Below are 22,170 nucleotides of genomic sequence, written 5' to 3' on the forward strand. Positions count from 1 at the left end.
GGGTGGCATGGGGGCTTTACAGCTGAGCCTAAGCAGGACTGCTAAGGCAGCTGTTGAGGACACCCGGATTGTGTCTAAGTGCCAATTCCTTAACTCCTAAGGCTTGTTTGCATTACTAATGGGTGTCCTAAATTATTCATGTGCATTATGGTAATTACACAAAGGCTTTTAAAAGCTTTAATTCTTGGTATGAGTTGACATAAAGAATAATTACTGTGCAATTCTTGGAAAAAATGTAAAAAATCTCCTAAACCTAAATAGTAACCTATTCTTTTTCAAAAATAGAGACGTACCCATATGCTAGAGATATGACTAGAACAATGGAAGGTTAAAAAAAAAAAGAAAAAATAGGTGTAGATCTAAAAATAATTCTAAACAAGGTATTAGTAAATGTATTCTTCAAAAATTTTTGTAATTACATAGATATGTATGAACGATACTGTTAATTAAAAAAAAAAACCCTTCAGAAACTTCCCCACCCCCAAATTAAAAACTTGGTGTGAAGGCATAGAAGGGAGAAAAGTTATACTTATCACTTGTTAAGCACCTACCATGTGCTATAAATCACACACTATACTTACTACTTTATAGGTCTTATTTGATCTTCCCAACAATATAAAATAAGTATTATTGTCCCTCTGTTGCTGATGGGGAAAAAAAAACTTGTGCCTTAGGGACACTAATTTCCTAGTCTAAGGTCACACAATTAATAATCCCCTAGCCAAGGGAAGAAATTCTTATGAAAATGACTGGGGCAGGGTGGGAAGCAGCTGGGTGTGTGAATGTTGTTAGTGGCTTTGCAGGACAGGAAGGGAACACAAGGCCGAGTGGTTTGCAGTCTCAATTATTAAATAGGCTTTTTCAGGGTAAAATCCTTTCCAAGGTAAATATTATCAACAAACCAATATTTTATTTGAATAAATTTTAACAGACAACCTCTCTTCAAATGGGTTATTTAGGAATTAGTTTATGATATTTCAATTTAAAGGCTTTGGTCAAGAAACCAACACTTTGGTCTGTAAGATAGATGCCCATGGATTTTATAAATTTAGTTTCTATTGGAACATTTGAAAATATTAAACATTTTTTATTGAACGCATTTGCCACTTTTGGAATGGATTTCCTCAAAAATGGTTGCCTGGGGGGAAAAAGTGTCAAGTTTGTACTGTTACATTTTGGTTGTCCATGCTGTCTGTGCATCTGTCATTTCAAAAAAAATCGGTAGGTTTTAGGAATAAAATGATCTGCATGAGGTTTGGAAGCTGGCAAAGAGGGTGGCTTGCCAGATGCAGTGGTGGCCTCATCATCCAGCGAGCACGGCAGTAGCTGGCGTGCCTCTTACCGAGTATAATTGCTTTTTCTTCAATCTCTTCCGTCCCGTGCATGTGTACAGGCCTGCTGTTTTTGACCAGCATTTCCTATACAGATCCCGATCAGTTTGTTTATAAAACACAGCCTCCCAGGGAGCAGCCCGACACATCCCCTGATGTGATGATGAATAGCTACCTAGGTTTGTGACCTCTGAGATGACAAATAAATTGTCTTGGTCATGGTCATTTAAGAATTTTTTTTTGATCCATACAGAGCATAAATCTTTTTATTTTCGATTTCATTTCAAGTGAAGCACACATAAAAAGCATGCCGTGGTTGAGGCGCTGCAGACAGATGGCTTCCAGAGCTGGATTCAATTGTATCGCCCTCTTCTAAACTTGTAGCTCATCCTATTTTTTGACTCACTTCACAATTTGAGAACTGCAACAGTAGTGGTGAAGCTTTTTGTAAATAAAACCCAATAAAAAGGGTGAGCTTATAGTATTCTGCATCCGCCTCGCCTTTACATAGGAAGATTGGCTTAATTTGAATGATTTTGATATGGGCGTTTGTGTTTGCTTGCCATTTAGCCTCAATATTGGTAATCTGACATCCTACCTGATGCTTTATGGTGAGGTGTTCTACCATTTTTCTGCCCTCTGAACAAGTATGTAATTGATACAGATGACAACTTGCTCACCTCTATTGTTTATACTAGGTTCTCAAACACTCCAGCTCATCAGTCATGGTTTTGTTTGCATGTTCGTGTCTGAGAACTGAGTTGACCCCAAATAGTGAAACGCTGTCTGTGGTATATTGATGTTGTTAGCATTCTTATTCTTGCCTGACGACCAAGGAGATTGAATACAGAAGTTACTAACTACTACATTATAGCAAAACCCTATAACATGCACTCAGTTACACTATGTCAGGTTGTATCTCAGTATATAGTATGTAACTTTCCCATGATAATTTAGTATCTAGCTTGATCTCCTTTTACAGCAGTTTCAGTATTAAAATGGGGTTCGAACTTATTCTTAAGATGCATGACTGCTTCATGATTCAAGTTACACAGATGCCAAATAGCATAGGTGCTTTTCTTTAAAAGTCTTAATACATTCCCATAGAAAGCAATGCAGTAGCCTACTACTTTGTACTTGTGTCAAATCTCTTGGCTCTGTGACTCTTATCGTAGATGTGATAGCTGGTGGGGGGGGGGGTCAGAAGGAGAGTGGTGGGAGTAACCAGTGTTATGTACCTCCTGAAAAACAGAGTTGATATGTACTGTTTTGTTTTTCTAGGGTTTTCTTTGGACTCAGGGAAGGGTATTGTTTCCAAAGATGAGATCACTTTTGTATCTGGTGCTCCTAGAGCCAATCACAGTGGAGCTGTGGTTTTGCTTAAAATAAAGGAGAATACTACGCACCTTCTCCCTGAGCACATATTTGATGGGGAAGGGCTGGCTTCTTCATTTGGCTATGACGTGGCAGTGGTGGACCTCAACAAAGACGGGTAAGAGCCTCTTAGGTTATTTTATATTTGCAAAGAATTCATTGCCGCTCTGGCTTCTGTAGATCTTGAGAAGAAATATCCTTTCAGGTTAGTTGATGGAAAAAATATTTCTGCTGCCAGATGTTTACCATTCCATCACTCTTCATCACTTATATTTTGGCAGTAGGCGTCCATTACCCTCCCCAGCGGGTAGGATTACATTTTCAGTTTTCAGTTTTACTATGTGCTGGGATCATGGGTCCGTGAGAATTAAACTTTAACTCAAAAAAAAAAAAAAAAAAGACACCTATGAGGTTCTGTTCTGTGGTTTCTTGAGGGGCTGTTGGAGCATCCAGAATGTCCTGTTGAAAGTAGGGATTGGTGACAAAGTCGATACAAAGGTCCCTGTGGCTGGTGGTGCCAGTTTGGGTCTCGTAGAGAGTTGAAGGTGGAGGGGAGTGGAATCTTTCCTGGGAGTCTGCGCACTCTAGATGTAACTTGGGAACTGGCTTCAAGTTCTTACCCTTGATATTTTTCTTTGGGTGTTTATTAGAGGCTACCTTGGTTTTTTAAAAATACTTTAATTGATGATATATAAATTCCAGATTTGAGGTCCTTTTATCATATCTCTTTGTGTCCTTAATACCTGGGCATGTGGGATTCTCCCTAAGCTCGCTGGTATTTTAGCCAATGGTTCACAGTTCTTCCCCTCATTATGTTTTCAGGTGGCAAGATATAGTTATTGGAGCCCCACAGTATTTTGACAGAAGTGGAGAAGTTGGAGGTGCAGCGTATGTCTACATTAACCAGCAAGGCAGATGGAATAATGTCAAGCCAATTCGTCTTAATGGAACCAAAGATTCTATGTTTGGCATTGCGGTCAAAAATATCGGTGATATTAATCAAGATGGCTACCCAGGTAGACAATGGATTGTGAATTGGTCATGATTTATAGATTATTTGATTGTCTAAAATAGTGAGTGCTCATGGCATCTTATTTTAAAACATTGTATTGGAATGCTTTTAAAATTTAATGTTTGTTAAACTGTGGCGTTGTCAACAGATATTGCAGTTGGAGCACCCTACGATGGTAAGGGGAAGGTTTTTATCTATCACGGATCTGCGAACGGAATAAATACCAAACCAACACAGGTAACCAGATAACCTGGATTTCTACAATAAAGGTCTCAACAGTTTGCTTTCTAATAGAATGTTTAGGTTTATGTGAATTTTCACACTAATCATGTTTTATTTACAAGTCTACAATAGTATGAATTTTGTTTTTATAAAAAATGTATTATTAGAAGATAGCTTGTAAATAGATATAAATTCAATGACCTGGTTGTTTTAAATTGTAAAGTTTCTTTGGTGAATTAGGAATCAAAGTAAGCCAAAGGAAAAGACTATTCTACCCTGACAGCATAAATAGATGGAAATGTGATATATTCCTTTTAGTAGCATACTAAATAGAGATGAAACTGGACAAACATAAGAGATGATTGTAATTGAATAGAATTCAGATACCAAAAACTAAAAATTGCTTTCGAGAAAAACAAGACATTTGGAGAGCAGGTAGAGAGATTTGGTTTGAAATACACTGATCCACTTAATATAGTACACAAGCTCATCAAAAATTGTCTCTTTTGTCTTTTGAGGTACAACATAAATCAGATAACTTTTATGAAATAAAATGTATGAAGTGTTGGATCATATGTATACTTATTTATGATTTAGTTTTGACTTAATGTAATTTATAAGTAAACTTTTAATCTTCAGTTCAAAAGAGACTTATGTGCCTTTTTCAAAGCATGGATAAGGGCTCATTTTGGTGGCCCAGTGTCCATTCTGATGCCCTGTTCCTTTCAGATTCTCGAGGGTAAATCACCTTTTTTTGGATATTCAATTGCCGGAAACATGGACCTTGATAGAAATTCCTACCCCGATGTTGCTGTTGGTTCCCTCTCAGATTCAGTAACTATTTTCAGGTGTGTAATCTCTGACTTAAAGCATGTTTGGTAATCTGCTTACACTAGAATTTTTTTACCTTTGAATTGAAATTTGTTAACAACTATACTTCAAAGGCAAAGGCTTGTATGAATTTTGAATATTCTTTTTCTCTTCAGAGTAGTGTAATGATGTAATAAAAACCTATTTTGTAAAGTCTTGCTGTAATTTTGAACTAATTTTTTTAAAAAGGTCAGAATTGGTGGAAAATTTTTACTTTTGAATATATTTCAAAAACCTTTATTTTCATAAAAACTGAAACAAAATTTGATAGTATAAAGAATATAAAGAAGGAAATAAATGTCCTATATTTCACCATCCATTTTGAAACTCCAGAATTTTGGTTTATATCCTTCTAGTTTTTAATTTTCTGTGAATATACACATATGTTTAACAAAATTGAGATCATAATGTACATATTGTAACCTGCTTTTGTTGGTTTGTAACGTACAGTGGCCTTTTTCCATGAGTGAGTTTATAATGCATAGTGGGCTATCTCCCTGTCATAGAATACTTTTCTGAAATGAAGTTAATGGTTGTCTGAGATATCCCATGGCCGGATCATAGTTTACTTAACTACTGCCATACTGTCATTGGACACATTTATGTTGCTTTCCAGGTTTGGTTGTTTGCTTCTATTATGATACACAAAGCTGTGGTAAACATCCTTAATTTTCTTTGTGTCCTGGATTATTTCCTTATGATAAATTCCTAAAAGTGAGTTGCTAAGTTGAAGGGCCATGTGTGTTTTAGGACATGTGATTCAGGTTCACAAGTGAAATGACCTCCAGAAAGGCTGCAACAGTGTGCCCATCAGCTGTGTCTGAGTCCCCTTATCCCAGCAATTCCATCACTGCTGGAAATCACCAGGAAAAATTGTTAAAAAAATTTTTTTTTTATTATTTAAAAAGTAGCACATTCTTTAAAAAAAAAAAAAAAAAGGTTAATACAGAATTTCAGTTAAGTGCAAGTTCCCCAATATTCTCTTCTTCCACGAAACAGCTTTTAATAGTTTTGAGTCTCTCTCCAGTTCTAGGGTATCATCAAAAGGCCATACTATAACTGCTGTTTTCTCTTCTAGTTTTTAAAAATTAATCTCTTCAGTTGTTAATGCAGATACATCAATCTTACTCTTTCTAACAACTTAACATTATTCCATAATATGCATTTAATGAATCCTCAGTTGATGGAAGTTTTAGACAGTCTTTGACTTTTAGCTATTATAAACAGTGTGCTATATAGTATATTGTATGTATCTCTGTATAATGGATTTTTTTAAAGAAAAATTCCTAGAAATAAAATTGCTGGGATAAGGTTAGCACTTTTTGTATTAATACATATACCCACAGAAAAGTTGTAGCAATTTATGCTCACAATAACAACCTACTAGAGGGACCATTTTCTCACACCCATACCAACATTGAACAGGGTGAATCTATTTAATTTTTGCCAGTGTGATATGTGATCTCATCTTTTGATTGAATTTGCATTTCTTTGCTCATTGGTGAGAGTGAACCATTTGGGTTTGTTTTTTTCTTAACTATTTGGCTTTATAGTCATTTTTATCTAAAGAATGTCTTTAAAAAAATGGGCAGTGATGTACAATGAAACCCTAAAAGAAAAAAATCTGTGCCATATGTACACTTGGTGCCATATTGCCCTTTGTTCTTCCAGAAGGATGCAAGTGTAGATGTGGCCTCTATGTCTAAATAGAATCCTAAGCAAGACCCCTGGGGGTAAGAAAACGACACCAGGACACTTCTGAAGAGAACACTATTTTAAAAAACTAGAATATGCTGTATGTTTATATACTGTAGTATAGAATACTGTAGAAAAATAGTTTTCTAGTTAAATGGCAAGATCTATGAAAGCCATTTTATATGAAAACTAAGAACCACAAGAGATGTTACAGATGACAAAAGTAGGAGATGTGAAAATAAGTGGAGAAAAATGTATCTGGGATATTAGGCCAAAGGAAAAAGTAAAAAAAAAAAAAAAATTTAGTTAACTGAATGAATGTGTGTTACTACCTTTATATGCCTGTTTCTCTCTGTACATATAAGTGTTAGGTATTAACCTTAAAATAGTCAACATTTTTAAAAGGTGGAAGAGTATAGCATAACATTCAAGTATTTTAGCAAGTTTCCATCAAAAAGCAATTTGAACTTCTAGTTCTAGTTTGAGGTATAGACCGCAGGTGTCAAGAAGACTTGAATTCCTGTAACAAAATTTGGTTACGACGTCTTTCCCAGCAGATAACCTGACTTTAGCCAATTAAATATTTGCCTCTGTATGTAATTGATATTTTAATATCCTTACTTTCCTGTCCTCATAAGTAGGTTGACTATGAACCCTGTAAATGTGTTCCTTCATTCCTCATAGATAGTATGAAAGTAAATTTCAAAAGCCTTTGATAATAAGATAATAAGAAATAAGATAACTCCCTTATTTTACAAACAAGGAAAATGGAGGCCCAGGACTTGCTTGAACTTTTAAGGCTGGATCCTGTGAGAACAGGATCTTCCCAACTTCAGTCCCTGGGCATTTCTCCCCACTAAATTATACTAGTACTTCAGGGTACTTAATAAATAAATGCTAATTAAACATGAGACAGCTGAGCCATAAGATTTGCTTTATGTGTTAAAACATTTTTTATGATTCATATATAATGTGCACTCAAAATTGTGTGTGTATGTTGTGTGTTTAAAAACAGAAATAAAAATAGGATTTAGGCAGAAGTATGTGTTAAAATATTTCCTTTTGAAATTTATGCCGCACTAAAGCCTTAATACTATTGTATGTAAAACACTCTAGCATCTGTAGCAACTGGTTTTAAAATATTTGTGAATTTTTGCCTTTTAAATATGCTCTCAAAACTTTAAGAACATATCTACAGGCGTACTTCGTTTTATCGTACTTTGCTTTATTGTGCTTCACAGATACAGGGTTCTTGGTTATTTTTTTAACAAATTGAAGGTTTGTGGTGAGGTGCCATTTTTCTAATATCATTTGTTCACTTCATGTCTCTGTGTCACAATTTGGTAATTCTTGCAACATTTTAAACTTTTTCATTATTATTATTTTCATTATGGTTGATCTTTGATATTATTGCTATGACTTCCTGAAGACCCAGATGCTGGTTAGCATTTTTTTTTTTTCGCAATAAAGGTTTTTTTTTTCTTTTTTTTTTCTTCTCTTCTTCTTTCTTTTTCTACAAACCCTTGTGTCGAGGGCTGACTTTGAATAGATCGCAGCGAGGGAGCTGCTCTGCTAATAAAGTATTTTTTAATTAAGGCATGTACATTGTTTTTTTTAAGACATCATGCCATTGCAACTTAATAAACTACAGTGTAGTATAAACATAACTTTTATATGCACTAGGAAACCAAAAAATTCAAGTGACTCCTTTATTGCAATCCTTTTGCTTTGTTGCCATGGTCTGGAACCAAACCTGTAGTATCTCCGAAGTATGCTTGTAGTTAGGATCTTAGAAATTAGTAGCTGTCTAAATGTAAAATAACAATAGAAAGGTAGAGAGTTAAGGTAAAGGGAAATGAAGAAACAAAATGTAGGCAACATTTGCCCTTTAATTGGCTCCTGGCTTCCCCAGGATGGTACTCAAAACCTCTCTGGCCTACTGATAGAGGGATTCCAGAAGTTCAAAGTAGCTGTTTGGAATTTGGATACATTTTCTTGTCGAAACACTGTTCTCCAGAATGGCTGGGTTTACCACAAACCCACTAAAGTCAGGGTGACTGAATCCCTGTGGTAGTGGAACAATAGAACCTGCTCTGAGTCCGTGCTGGAGAGCGACGGAGCAGAGCGGTGCGCTGTCTCCCCAGCCACCATACACTTGTACTTCCCTGCCTCTGGGGCAGGGGTTAAGCCACAGGCCCTTGGTGACCCCTTGGCTGTGGGAAGTCGGGAAGAATATGTAAGGGGGGAAGATGATGTTTTTACATGGTGAGAAGGGCTAAAGTTGTAGGACTCAGCTTCTTGTGTGCTTGTGAGGTTGGGTTAGGCAGAGCAGAGAGGGGAAAGGATAAAGGATTCAAGGTTTTGCTTATAGAGATATTGTGCGGGTAGAAAAGTTGTAGTCAGTACTGGCAGCAGGTGGACAAAAGCTTAAGGTTGGGGGTGGGAGATTCCGAGGGAGGATAGGAAGGACAAATGTTTGTAAGATGGGGACCCGTAAGTTCAGGATTTGCCTGGCTTACTAAAATTCACGTGTGTAGAAATCCTGACAGCGAGCACCCCAGGTGTTAGGTGTATGTTGGTGTAATCTTTCTTGGGCAAGATTACTCAGAATTAAAAATGCATGTGTTCTTTGACTCAGAAATTCTGCCTAGGAGTTTATCCTACAGATAAATAGATGTATGTATTTAGGACACATACATGTGCATGGATGTATATGCAAGGATGTTTGTCAGAGCAGAAAGCCTTAAAAAAATTATCAATGTCTACTGATTAAGGACTGGTTAAATAAATGATGTTATGTTGACACATGCAACACCACCAGCTGGTTTGTGTGTATAGATATGAGAAGACCTCTGAAATGTTAGTGCATGAGAAGAAGTAGCATGCAGAGTGATAAGCATGAAAAGCTCCCACTTAAAAAATAGATGCATGTTCTTATATTTAATTTTAGATAATATTTTTAACTGAAACAGACTGATATGTCTGGAAGGACATGCAAGTCTCCTTAGGGGTTTAGGTGGGGAAGAGACATATTTGCCTGAAAACTCTGGAACTTTTACATGTTGCCCATATTATTCTTTCAGTTTAAAAAACTCTAATATTAAAATTGTTAAAACAGTCTATAACTTTAAATAAATCATATTTAAACATTTTTATAAATATCGTGTAAACAGGTTTTAAATGATCTCTGTTAACAGTTGTTTTCTTTAGCAGTGTGGGAGCAGAAATCACATTGGGGAACATTTTTTTTCCTGTGGTTTTTAAGATGCCACATCTGAGGATGCCTATCTAGTATGTGAGTTCATCTTACCTCCAAGTAGCAAAAGGCTGAGCTTGCTTTTTCACTCCTTTGTCTTCAGATCCCGGCCTGTGATTAATATTCAGCAAACCGTCACAGTTACACCTAACAGAATTGATCTCCATCAGAAAATGCCCTGCGGGGCGCCTAGTGGGATATGGTGAGCGTCTGCGCTGTGTCCACTCTTCCCCCAGTGTCACGTCTCTGCTTCATGATGGCCCTGTTACCCTGAGGAGCCACAGGGAAGATTAAGAGAAATGGGCAAAGGGAAGAGGAATCTGTCAAGTGAATATATAACATTTTACTCATCAGTCGTCACTGGGGGGATTTCAGGGTTGGGGAATGTGTTGGGATTTTTTTTCTAGGGCAATAATGCATCTCTTAAGAAATATGTGTTTGATTTTATACAGCCTGAAGGTTAAGGCCTGTTTTGAATATACTGCCAAACCCACTGGTTACAATCCTTCAATAAGTAAGTACCCGGTACTTTTAAAATTATATCTTTTCTGTCTGCCAGGTTGAAAGTTGCATAAATAATCGAAGAATAAAAAACTGTACTGGCCAGAATGGATCCATAAATTCTGGTTTAAAGAACTAAGTCTATCTGTTGTCTCCTCTTTAATCAGGAGGGTGAAGCCCAAGGGGAAAACTGCATTTGGTCCCCATTTGAAGTTTCCAGAGCAGATGGTGTAGGACAGAATGAATGCCTTGGAAAAGTACTCATTTGCTTCCACAACTGTTTCCTCCATTTCTGTCTTTGAAAAGCAGTGTGGAAAACTGGTTTTGTACTTGTGAGGTGGCGGGGGTGGTAGCTGTAGAAGAGTGACCGCAGGAGCCCGTGTCCTGCTCTAATAATTGCCAGTTTATAGTCTCTTTGCTGCCCGGTCCCCTCCCAGAGGCCTCCGTGACCCAGAACACCCAAGCTGTGTCCCCGAGGGTGGGCCCTGGGGGGACCTGAAGGTTGGCCTTGAGAACTCAGAGACTTGGGCTCTGTTCCTGGTTCCAGCACCGATGCTGACTGACCCTTCAACACAGAGCAAGTCCCTTAACGTTTGAATTTTTATTTTCCTATCAGTTAAAAAAAAAATGCTGGGCTTCCCTGGTGGCGCAGTGGTTGAGAGTCCGCCTGCCAATGCAGGGGACACGGGTTCGTGCCCCAGTCTGGGAGAATCCTACATGCCGCGGAGCGGCTGGGCCCGTGAGCCATGGCCGCTGAGCCTGCACATCCGGAGCCTGTGCTCCGCAACGGGAGAGGCCCCAACAGTGAGAGGCCCACGTACCGCAAAAAAAAAAAAAAAAAAAAAATGCTTCTGATAGGAATTACTACATAGGATTGTGGTGGAGAGCAAATGAGATAAGGTGGGGAAAGCAGGTTGTCATTTATAAGGTCTAGTCCGGTTCCTTTCTTTATAACCCGAATAGGAGTTTTGCCACAGAGTTTGACAAATTTTTAACAATACTCTCACAGTAGTGATGATCACCAAGACCTTGTCTGGTATGTTTTAGTAGCAGCTGTACCTCTTCAGGAGTAAGCCAGAGTGAAGTTGGGGGCCTAGGAATTTAAAGAAAATCTTTTCCCCAAAGAGGAAGTACAGAGTGAGGGTGATTTCCTTCCTGGGTCGGCCGTGGTCCCAGCAGCTTGGTATTCTAGTGCAGCAATTTCCCCAGGAGAAGCTTTCTGGAAGGACAGGGTAGTCTATTCTCATGGCTTTCAGTTTTTACTCTACCTTGAGATGGAGTGAGTTCTCTTAGGGTTTGTTCGTGTTACCTAAAGTATTACTTTCTTTTCTTTATTAAAAAATGTCCCTTTATAACACCCCAGAATTGGACAGCTAAGTCTGCTTTCACCCAATCCATGCTGTCATAGGTCTACTTGGCCTTCAACTTACCAGATTTTAAACTGTCCTCAGGTGGTTTCTTCATCTCTTTGACCTTTTTAGGCCCCTTCTTCTGGGCCACCTCCTGCTGTACGGTCTCCCCACAGGATCTGTGGACCTTGCATGGAGTGTGCACGGTATGCGTGTATTAGGACTTTCTACACCGGAGGAGCTGTGGCCTTTCACTTTACTTTTGATGTAGCCGGTATTTTATTGAGTACAGAAAATAGTTTTTTGTGTGGCTTTCAGTGACGACATATTTTATGATTTCTCACAATCTGTCATCCTCTCAGTGTAGTTTGTGTTGTTTTTACCCAAATACAGTGCCTTACCCTTGCTGGCTTGGGTGACGGGCCTTTTACCATTATGTTTGGAAGTAGCCTAGAGAGACCAGGAGAAACAGTGATTCTTTGACTGGGCAAGGAGAGGAAATGGAGGCACGTTTTTATTCTATTGGTCATGTTCTCAAACCACTCTGTTTGCCTGTAGATGTGAAATCTCACCAGAACACTCCTTGTCTTCCCCCAGATCAATCATTTATACAAAATAAATTACAAACTTTCTTCTAGCTTTAATGCTGCACTTGATGCCATGTACATTAATTTTATATTATATAACTACTCCATTAACCAAGTGTTTGTGGATGGCCTATTATAGATAGAACTTTTTTTTTTCTGAAGACATTGAGAGAAAACCTGTTTTCATTGCCTTTGCTTCCACGGTATTGGGAAATTCTGAATCAAATAAAGCAGAACTTGCACAAAGCTGCAGAAGTTAATACCTCTAAAATCTGTGTTCCCAGTGTCAGAGAGCTTATTGTTTGACTAGGCTGTTTTAACTCAGCAGTCCTCAGATGTGGTTGGTGTTCCATACGTACAGATATTTATAATTGAACCTTAATGACTATTCTACTTGGCTTGCCCCTCAAAAGGTCAGCAAAGGTGGCCGGCAGGGATTTTAAGATGATGTGAACTGTCTGGAGGGTCAGAAAAGGTTAGAGTGGGTTTGGTAGATAAACGGTTTTAATGCACCCACACCCTCCCCTGCTTTTGCTGTGAGGGGCACTCAGCATGTGAGCCTTCGTCTGGTTCATTGTGAAGTTAGCAGGTCACTGATAAATGGATGATGTCAAGGTTCACAGAGGGCCTAAAATGGAGGCACATTCCATTTGGCAGCCGTGACATTTAAGAATTCTTTAGATGGACACAGAAATTACTATTGAAACTGTCATTTCTAAATTTTGGCCTTCCATATTGGAACAGCTATTGTTTCAGCATAAGGATAACGTCACATTGTGTGTGTGCAAATGTGCATTGGCTGTATGTTGGCGTGTATGCTTCTGTTCATCTATTCTACCAATTATATTTATGTCAGGTGTTGTGCTGTTGCCAGGCAGTACAGTGGCAAACCGACCGAGGTGATCCCTGGCACGGCTTTGCCTGGGAAGATGGTCAGGCAGTCACAGCTCAGCAGGCTAAGTGTGGTTATGAGAGGAATACTGTCGGACCCCCAGGAGGGGCGAGGAGAGGTTTCCTAGAGGAAGCGATGTCCACGCTGAGATGTGAAGGAGGAGTAGGGTGAGTCAGCCAGTGACGGGGAGTCAAAAAGTAGGGGGTGGTCCAGCCTGCAGAAGGGGGAGAGTGACTTGTGCAGAGGCCTAGGGGAAGTGGGAACCTGCATGTCTAAGAGGCTTTGTAAGGCAGTCATCTTTTGTGTTTGTGACAGAGACTTTAGGAGTTGCCTCCATCCCTCACTGTAGGACCCTGGGCCAGCCACCTAGCTCTGTGGGTCTCCAGTTCTTCATGTGTAAGAAGAGGGAATTAAAATAGATGCTCTTAAAAAGGTCTCTTCCAAACTCTAATGTGAATATTAGAACATGGGTTATTCATTTTCTGTATTTTCTGGAGCAGATTTTTTTCCTTGAAGCTACCTGCTCTGGCCCTGTACACACTGGGTCACTTCCTCTTCTGATGGTTAGTGAGTGATTTAATAAATGTAAGTCATTTAAGTATTGGCCCATAAAGAAACAGAGTTAGAGGTAGCAGTTACATATAGCGAACTGGCAAAGAATGCATTCTGAAGTCAAGAAATGAGATTTTGATCATCCAAATTCTAGCTTGTCTCCAAGCTCTGTTAGTGTAGGTAATCAGAAGCAAGATGTGCCTTCTGGGGCTTTGGAAGTGGAAACTTTGGTTGTCAGAGTTTTATTGGCTGACAAACGGGCCCTCTAGCCCCTGAAAGGAAGTATATTTTACCTTTTAATTCTTTTTCTTTAAGTGAAAAGTCTCATCCTATTGTCAAAAGACATCTCCATCTCTAATATATATATTGTTCCTCTTTTAGACAACTATCCTTTATCAAAGCTTCTTAAACTTTAATGTGTATAAGAACCACCTGATGATCTTGTTAAAATGCAGATTCGGGTTAAGTAGGTCTGGCTGGGGCCCAAGGTTCTGCATTCCTGACACAACTCAGGAGAAGCCCCTGCTGCTTATCTAGAGAACTTTCTTGAATTTAAGCATAGGACTGTTGAAGGGGGAGTCAGTTTAGGCGCTTAGGGAGTGTTGGCTGCCCTCCTGTTGTCTGAGGTACTCTGAGTTCTAGAAACACAGTCAGAAACTGATTCTTAGATGCTGCTCTGAGGTTTTGACTTACTCTCGAGCTCCCCCAGGTGGCCCAATGGAAATGTAGCTTTAAAACATTGTTCACAGCAATGGGTGGGAAAGAACAGCTTGATTTGAAACATCATAATTCAGTCAGAATGTACATTACCAGGAAATATGAAGGAAAACAATGGCAGTGGGAAAAAGTGTCCTAGGAGGTATTAAAATATATCAAAAAGGAACTCACCATACTTCATAGCTGCCTTGTGTATGAATGCACTTCTAAGTTGCCATGATTTTGTTGATGTCACCTAGCCATTGCGGGCACACTGGAGGCTGAAAAGGAAAGAAGAAAATCTGGGCTGTCATCAAGAGTTCAGTTTCGAAACCACGGTTCTGAGCCCAAGTATACGCAAGAGCTCACTCTGAGCAGGCAGAAGCAGAAGGCGTGCATGGAGGAAACCCTCTGGCTCCAGGTGAGGGCTGCAGACAGATCAGTTCTTTAAAGGGGGTCCGTGGTGACGTGGAGATTTCTGACATTTATGCTAGCAACCCATTTTCCAGTACAAAGGAAAGCATTGTTTCGGAGTTCCCCAGTAGCATGTATATCATGCTTAACTGTATCTCTGCATACTTTCCAGGAAAATATCAGAGATAAACTGCGTCCCATCCCCATAACAGCTTCAGTAGAGATCCAACAGCCAAGCACTCGGAGGCGAGTGAATTCACTTCCAGAAGTTCTTCCAATTCTGAATTCAAATGAACCCAAGTCTGTTCATACAGATGTAAGTCTTTCTGACTTTCATTTTGCCATTGTTTGCCATGTTATTATGCTAAATCAGACATCTCTGAAGGCAATAGAACTAGTGATTGATTTGCTCTAAAGGCCATTCCTTTGCAGTAAATAAGCTTTTTAATATATGCAAGGTTTGTTGCAGAAAATGTTTCCCAAATCAACAGTGAACATACAGGGTACAATTTGGAGCCAGAGAGTATTGTTCTTTTTTTTTTTTTTTTTAATTTTATTTATTTTATTTTTGGCTGCGTTGGGTCTTCGTTGCTGCACACGGGCTTTCTCTAGTTGTGGTGAGCTGGGGCTCCTCTTCCTTGCAGTGCGCGGGCTTCTCATTGCAGTGGCTTCTCTTGTTGCGGAGCACGGGCTCTAGGCGCGCGGGCTTCAGTAGCTGTGGCTCACGGGCTCTAGAGCGCAGGCTCAGTAGTTGTGGCTTACGGGCTTAGTTGCTCCGCGGCATGTGGGATCTTCCCATACCAGGGCTCGAACCCGTGTCCCCTGCATTGGCAGGCGGATTCTTAACCACTGTGCCACCAGGGAAGCCCCCGAGAGTATTGTTCTTAATAATTTTTGGCCACTGCAACTTATTGAGACTATAATTGACAGAACTTATTATTCTCACATCAAGTTTCTCCTGTAGCTGTATGTAGGAAGAAAAATGCATTGTATTTTATTTACCACTGAGAACATTAAAATGTAGAAAACAAACTGTTGTTAGTCTGAACGTTAAAATCAAGGAGTATCAAAATTCAGCAAGGCAAAAATGTATTAACAGTGAAATAGTCATTTAGTGCCTAATGTAGCGTCTGTAATCTTAGGAAGAAATATTTATATTGGATGGCTTGCTGTATACCACTTATGAAGTGTGGTCTGTTTGCTAGGGTTTAGGATGGCTGAGATGCCAGATTAGGCTGGGAGTGGTGACATCTTGATTTGGCGTTTTGTACTTGTTGTTAAACTCTAGTTCATACTGGAGCATCCACTCTGAGGCACCTGGTTCTAATGGCTCACTGACGAAGGTTTTCACGAGTGAGTTAGGCTTGAGGGCTGATGCCTAAATCTACACATTGTAGTGTTTATTGTCATCAAGCATAGTTCCTTGTATACTTTTTAATATACTCTCAATGTCATAGTCACATTAATATTTCTTGTGTATATTCCCAGCTCCATGGTCACGTTAAACGTGACAAGCAAGGAGACTGTTTTCCTAATTATTTATCATTGTGATTATTGAGCACCCCTTAGCACAGTGCAAGATACTCTGCCCTTTGCTTTCCTGACCTTGAACTCTATTTCCCCATCTGTGCAATGGGGCTCTGAATAGTATATGCCTCATAGGTCCCTTGTGAGGATTACATGAGTTAAAATATGTAATCATGTGTTAGTTAGGTAGCACTGTCATTATTATTGGTAATTCTTACAGTAACCCTGTATAGTAGGGAGGTGGTATCCCGTGTCACCTGTGATGAAACTTAGACTCTGAAAGGTTAAGTGACTCGTCCAAAGCCATACAACTGAGTGAGCAGCAGAGCCAGGTTTACTCTTTACTATCCTACAGCACCTCAGTGCCCTGGCCAGAGTGTTCTGAAAACACAGTTTCATTAAAGGACAGAGTGGGCGTTTGATGCAAAGTATGTTTGTAGCTTGGATTCTGCTGTGGCAATTGTCACACAGGGAAATGAACTGTATGGAAGCAGTCACCTAGTTAGAGTCCTAAGTGATGTAAATTACAACGATTTTGTTTTCCTACAGGTGCACTTCTTAAAAGAGGGATGTGGAGACGACAATGTATGTAACAGCAACCTTAAGCTAGAATATAAATTTTGTACCCGAGAAGGAAATCAAGACAAATTTTCTTACTTACCAATGTAAGAATTGCTCCATAGCACTAGCAAAAATGACTCTGGCTTTGCAGTGACTTTTTGTGAAGGGTTATTGAAAATGTATTGAGAACTTTGTCATTTTCCTTTTTTTTTTTTTTCAATAGTCAAAAAGGTGTACCAGAACTAGTTCTAAAAGATCAGAAGGACATTGCTTTAGAAATAACAGTGACAAACAGCCCTTCCAACCCAAAGAATCCCACCAAAGATGGGGATGACGCTCATGAAGCTAAACTCATCGCCACTTTTCCGGACACTTTGACTTATTCTGCATATAGAGAACTGAGGGCCTTCCCTGTAAGTATTTCTGGAGACCGTGTTGGACGGAAAAAAACATTGTGTGGCAGGTGCATGTGTTGTGATCTGGTATGTTCTTCTGTTCCAGGAGAAACAGTTGAGTTGTGTTGCAAACCAGAACGGCTCACAAGCAGACTGCGAGCTTGGGAATCCTTTTAAAAGAAATTCCAGTGTAGGTGATGCCTTTACATACTGTATTTTAATGTTTTAAATAACATTACAGTGTCAATATGCTCAGTCTGTGTTTAACAGCAATTTCTGTTTTTTAGGTTACTTTTTATTTAATTTTAAGTACAACTGAGATCACCTTTGACACTACAGATCTGGATATTAATCTGAAGTTGGAAACGTAAGAGTTCTTTCAACCTTCCATTCAGAATTGTTTCATGAAAACACAGCAAGTCAATGAATTGGTCTTTATCTAAATCATAAAAGAAGTGTAATTTAATGAGAAAACTGACTGTTAAAATAAAACCCTATTGTTTCCTTTTCATTTTCAGAACAAGCAATCAAGATAATTTGGCCTCAATTACAGCTACAGCAAGAGTGGTTATTGAACTGCTTTTATCGGTCTCCGGGTAAGTGTTTGTGTTTAGCACAACAAATCAGTGTTTGAAAGAACCATTTACAATCCTCGCTAAAACTGGTGTTTTTTAATTTAACAGAGTTGCTAAACCTTCCCAGGTGTATTTTGGAGGTACAGTCATTGGTGAGCAAGCTATGAAATCTGAAGAGGAAGTGGGAAGTTTAATTGAGTATGAGTTCAGGGTAAGTGGCTGCAGTTGGCCCTTCTGTTCTATGTACTGAAAGCTAACATGTGCTGTATAGGGTCTTGAATATGTAATTTTAATAAATAATAATAAATAAACATGATGAAGTGAGTTTGCCAGCTTTTAAACACCATACTGGCTTAGTGTAAAAGTCATGTTTTCCAGAATGGAGAACCACAACTGTCATTCAACATAAGATTCTGTTCAGAATCCAGTTCAGTTTGGTCCTAGAGAGTTTTAATGTACATGTGGTGTAGAGAGAAAGGAAGAATTGACTTTTCCCCCTCCAGAGTCTGTCTATAAAACAAAAATCTCAAAGTAATTTCTATCTGGCTTTAGAATGTGTTATGATTTATTTCTTTCTCTATTATAAGGTCATCTCTCCTATTGCTTGTGGTTAACGTTCACGACCTTTCCCGAGCCCAGTGTTGTGATGGTGAATGTGGGTTTGGCATATGCCAGTAAGGAAGACTAGTGGTTGCTCTGACCCATTTCAAAGTAGGCAATCCCAGTGGCTCTTGGTCCCATTGAATGAACATATTCTCATGGTACAGAGGTGGCTCCTAAGTCATAGGCAGGTTTAGGTCTGTGTGGCTCCAATCATGTTCCTGAAAACACAGTGACCGTTGTTGAGGTGTGAAAGTCTGAAGTAGCAAGAATGGGCCCCCCGGTGACTGCAATAGGGTGAAGAGGCAGAATTCTCTTCTGAAAGCATCTGTTAGCTCTGCAGACATGGATGGGACAGGTAGTGGGTGGTGGTCATGGCACCTAGGCAGATGTGGCTGAAGAGAGGTTTGTGGTTTCCGGAGCAGTCCTCCACACAAACTCTTTCGATTTCTGCTGCAGGGAGTTGCTCCCTGCCCGCCCCCAGCTTGCACTCGTGGGTTCCTGGCTGCCAGAAGGGTCTTACTCCGGGTCTCTCAGTTGTTATCCCAAGGACGGGGGCAGCTTCATTTTTGCAGCAGGTGGGGCTTCCCAGAAGCAGGTTGTGGGTGCACTGCCACCACGCAGGCTTTGTCATCTGCCAGGCAGTGTGGTTACAGAGTGATACACAAACACACATGTGACTTTTTCCTGGGTCTGTTGAGAGCCTGGCATATCTACACCACAGATTCTGTTACAACAAAAGTTGTTCCTGGATTGAATGAACAATTATTTCTCTTTGATCTCTTATTTCTTTATATTTTTATTGACAAGAATCTTTAAGCACGAATCTCTATTTTTTTTTTTTTTTTTTTTTTTTTTGCTGTAGGTGGGCCTCTCACTGTTGTGGCCTCTCCCCTTGCGGAGCACAGGCTCCGGACGCGCAGGCTCAGTGGCCATGGCTCACGGGCCTAGCCGCTCTGCGGCATGTGGGATCTTCCCAGACCGGGGCACGAACCCGTGTCCCCTGCATCGGCAGGCGGACTCTCAACCACTGCGCCACCAGGGAAGCCCCGAATCTCTATTTTTGAATGCCCTATCCATACTCCATTTTTGGAAACTGTGCTTTTATTGTAGTATTATGCCAGATATTTTGGCTTTTTTCTCTTGGCAATAGGAACTGCTTACTTAATTTTATGTTGAGGGAATTACACTGAGATAATAACGTATTATTTTCTAACAGGTGATTAACTTGGGCAAACCTCTTAAAAACCTCGGCACAGCAACCTTGAATATCCAGTGGCCAAAAGAAGTTAGCAATGGCAAATGGTTGCTTTATTTGGTGAAAGTAGAATCCAAAGGATTGGAAAAGATAGCTTGTCAGCCACAAAATGAAATAAACTTCCTGAAACTAAAGGTAGGTTGGTGGATTTTACACTTAAATTATTTCTGCGCCTTTGGTGATGGGAGAAGGGTGAAGATTAATTGTCAATCATGTGAATTTGGCAGTATTTGGGAGGGAGAGCTCAAGAGGTTTGTACAGTAGTGCCAAAAAATTAGGTGGAACTATTTTGTTTGTTTGTTTGTTTGTTTTTGCGGTACACGGGCCTCTCACTGCTGTGGCCTCTCCCGTTGCGGAGCACAGGCTCCGGACGCGCAGGCTCAGCGGCCATGGCTCATGGGCCCAGCCGCTCCGCGGCATGTGGGATCTTCCCGGACTGGGGCACGAACCCTTGTCCCCTGCATCGGCAGGCGGACTCTCATCCACTGCGTAGGTGGAACTATTTTGGATGTAATTCTTTTCAGGAGGCTCACAACTCAAGAAAGAAACGAGAAATTGCTGAAAGACAGACAGACGATGGTAGAAAATTTTCTTTATTTGCCGAAAGAAAATACCAGACCCTCGTAAGTATTTTTCAAGAGCTGTGAGTGTTTGACAGGAGGTGGCGGGAAGGCCTTCCCCAGACCACTGCACCGTAACCCCTGCTCTTCCTTTTCTCCCCAGAACTGCAGCGTCAACGTGAACTGTGTGAACATCGCGTGCCCGCTCCAAGGGCTGGATAGCAAGGCCTCCGTGGTTCTGCGCTCGAGGCTCTGGAACAGCACGTTTCTGGAGGTGGGCTCCGCTGCCGGGCTGTGCCCCTCAAGTTGTCTGCCACCTCCCAGCACATTTCCCTCTTCACTAATGCTTTCACTAACTTTGTCTCCGACAGGAGTACTCCAAGATGAACTACCTGGACATTCTCGTGCGGGCTTCCATTGATGTAACTGCTGCCACCGAGAATATTAAGCTGCCCAATGCAGGCACTCAGGTGAGGGGTCCCCGGGCTTCATTCAGCTCAGAGCAGATCTCTCTCCTCCACCCCATGCCCGTGGCCTGAGGACGTGCTGCTCTGGATCTCATTTCCCTCACGGCACTGTTGCCCCCTTTAAGGAGAAAGCAGATGGTGTCTTAAGGTGCGGCCCACCCCAAGCAGTGTTTCAATAGAATCATTGCAGAAAGAAGTGATTCCTGGGTCATCTCGATCTGTGGTGCATGGGGTAGATTTGAGAGCTCTTGGCTCAAGGAGAGAATGGGTGCACCTCCCAAGTCTATAAAGACCCCACATCTTGTACCGCCCCTGATGCTTGTCACCGTTGTCGGCGTGCCCCCAGTGACGGTAGCCTCACTGCATTATGGGGTAGCTCGTGGCATGTGTGGCCAGCAGCAGTTACTAGAAACGACCTCTATATAGGAATCCAGAGTTGAATCTTATAAAATCAGTCTCTGGTTATGGCCCCCTGGAACAAGTCCAAAATAAGTCCTCTCTCTCAGCCACGTAGCAGCCTTTGAAATAATTGAAGGAAACTGTAATGCCTCCTTGGACAGGTCTCTTCAGAGCTAAGCACCCAGCTCTTCAGTTTTCCATCCTGCCCTGGCGCAGCTGAACTGGTTCCAGGTCTCTGCCCTTCCTGGGCCGGCCCCAGGCAGGGCTGAGCGGATGTGTGGTCTGCCTCTTTCAGCTTACCCGAACCTGCCTCCCAGTGTCTCAGACCCAAGCTTCTGTTAGTTCAGCCTAAAATTTGGTTTTTAAATGGTTGCTGAGGATTGTTTGCATTTCTAGCAACTGCCGTTTTTACGTCTGTGTTCTGCTGAAACTTCCAGGTGTTTTCATCAGAATGTGCTGTCAAGCTGTATTTCCCATATGCCACCCTTGAGCAAATTTAAAAAATCTAAATGCATGCCTTTAAGTGTATCCTTGCATTTTATGTGATTTACTTTTGGTCCGTTGTTTGGGTTTACAACATAATTCTGAGTCTTGGTCATTTGCTCTCTGTTAACTTTCTATCCCTGCAAGCTTTATCTTTTTTAAAACCAAGAAGCATGCCTACTGTGTCTTCCTCCAGGTAATTAAGAAAACTATTGAACAAGACTAGGAGCTTGTGTACCACTAGTCAGAGGTTCCTTGTGGGGGTCTGGCACCCACAGGGGCTTGTATCAAGCTCTCAAAGTAAATGCCTACAGGTTACAGTTGGGAATGTTTTGCAAAAGAGGATAAATGGAGAAGGAAAGATTGTGAATTACTGTCCTGAAGCTGATCTACTGATGTACTTATGACAGTGTCCTGGCTTCAGTCCTTTCACCAGCTGAAAATCCAGTGAGTCTCCCTGATCACCTTGGTTTCTGGGATATAGTGGCCCTTAGCTGTTAAAATTTATCATCCAAACCAGGATACGTTTATCTGGGTAGGATGCTGGGGCATCTGGTGCAAGCCAGGACTGTCCCAGGCTCACCAGGACGTACC

General features: G+C 40.6%; 1 protein-coding gene across 6 annotated transcripts in view; it reads left to right on the plus strand.

The window, feature by feature from the left end:
* Nucleotides 1–22,170, plus strand: part of ITGA6 (integrin subunit alpha 6) — a gene marked incomplete at both ends in the record, with an annotated part of 76,294 nt that overhangs the window by 43,182 nt on the left and 10,942 nt on the right. For 2 of the 6 annotated variants that reach the window (XM_079710614.1, XM_079710618.1), the window contains 19 exons: nucleotides 1,394–1,510; nucleotides 2,613–2,823; nucleotides 3,528–3,721; nucleotides 3,866–3,954; nucleotides 4,669–4,787; nucleotides 9,864–9,962; nucleotides 10,213–10,274; nucleotides 14,598–14,758; nucleotides 14,924–15,067; nucleotides 16,828–16,943; nucleotides 17,063–17,252; nucleotides 17,341–17,424; nucleotides 17,522–17,601; nucleotides 17,753–17,830; nucleotides 17,918–18,020; nucleotides 19,629–19,802; nucleotides 20,192–20,290; nucleotides 20,391–20,501; nucleotides 20,599–20,697. In XM_079710614.1, coding sequence (XP_079566740.1) covers nucleotides 1,394–1,510; nucleotides 2,613–2,823; nucleotides 3,528–3,721; nucleotides 3,866–3,954; nucleotides 4,669–4,787; nucleotides 9,864–9,962; nucleotides 10,213–10,274; nucleotides 14,598–14,758; nucleotides 14,924–15,067; nucleotides 16,828–16,943; nucleotides 17,063–17,252; nucleotides 17,341–17,424; nucleotides 17,522–17,601; nucleotides 17,753–17,830; nucleotides 17,918–18,020; nucleotides 19,629–19,802; nucleotides 20,192–20,290; nucleotides 20,391–20,501; nucleotides 20,599–20,697 — 2,330 coding nt within the window. The remainder of the gene's footprint in view (nucleotides 1–1,393; nucleotides 1,511–2,612; nucleotides 2,824–3,527; nucleotides 3,722–3,865; nucleotides 3,955–4,668; nucleotides 4,788–9,863; nucleotides 9,963–10,212; nucleotides 10,275–14,597; nucleotides 14,759–14,923; nucleotides 15,068–16,827; nucleotides 16,944–17,062; nucleotides 17,253–17,340; nucleotides 17,425–17,521; nucleotides 17,602–17,752; nucleotides 17,831–17,917; nucleotides 18,021–19,628; nucleotides 19,803–20,191; nucleotides 20,291–20,390; nucleotides 20,502–20,598; nucleotides 20,698–22,170) is intronic. The other 4 variants (XM_079710619.1, XM_079710616.1, XM_079710615.1 and 1 more) reach the window with 2 other exon arrangements.

The sequence above is a fragment of the Hyperoodon ampullatus genome (assembly GCF_949752795.1).
Source record: "Hyperoodon ampullatus genome assembly, chromosome: 8".
Taxonomy (NCBI): Eukaryota; Metazoa; Chordata; class Mammalia; order Artiodactyla; family Ziphiidae; genus Hyperoodon; species Hyperoodon ampullatus.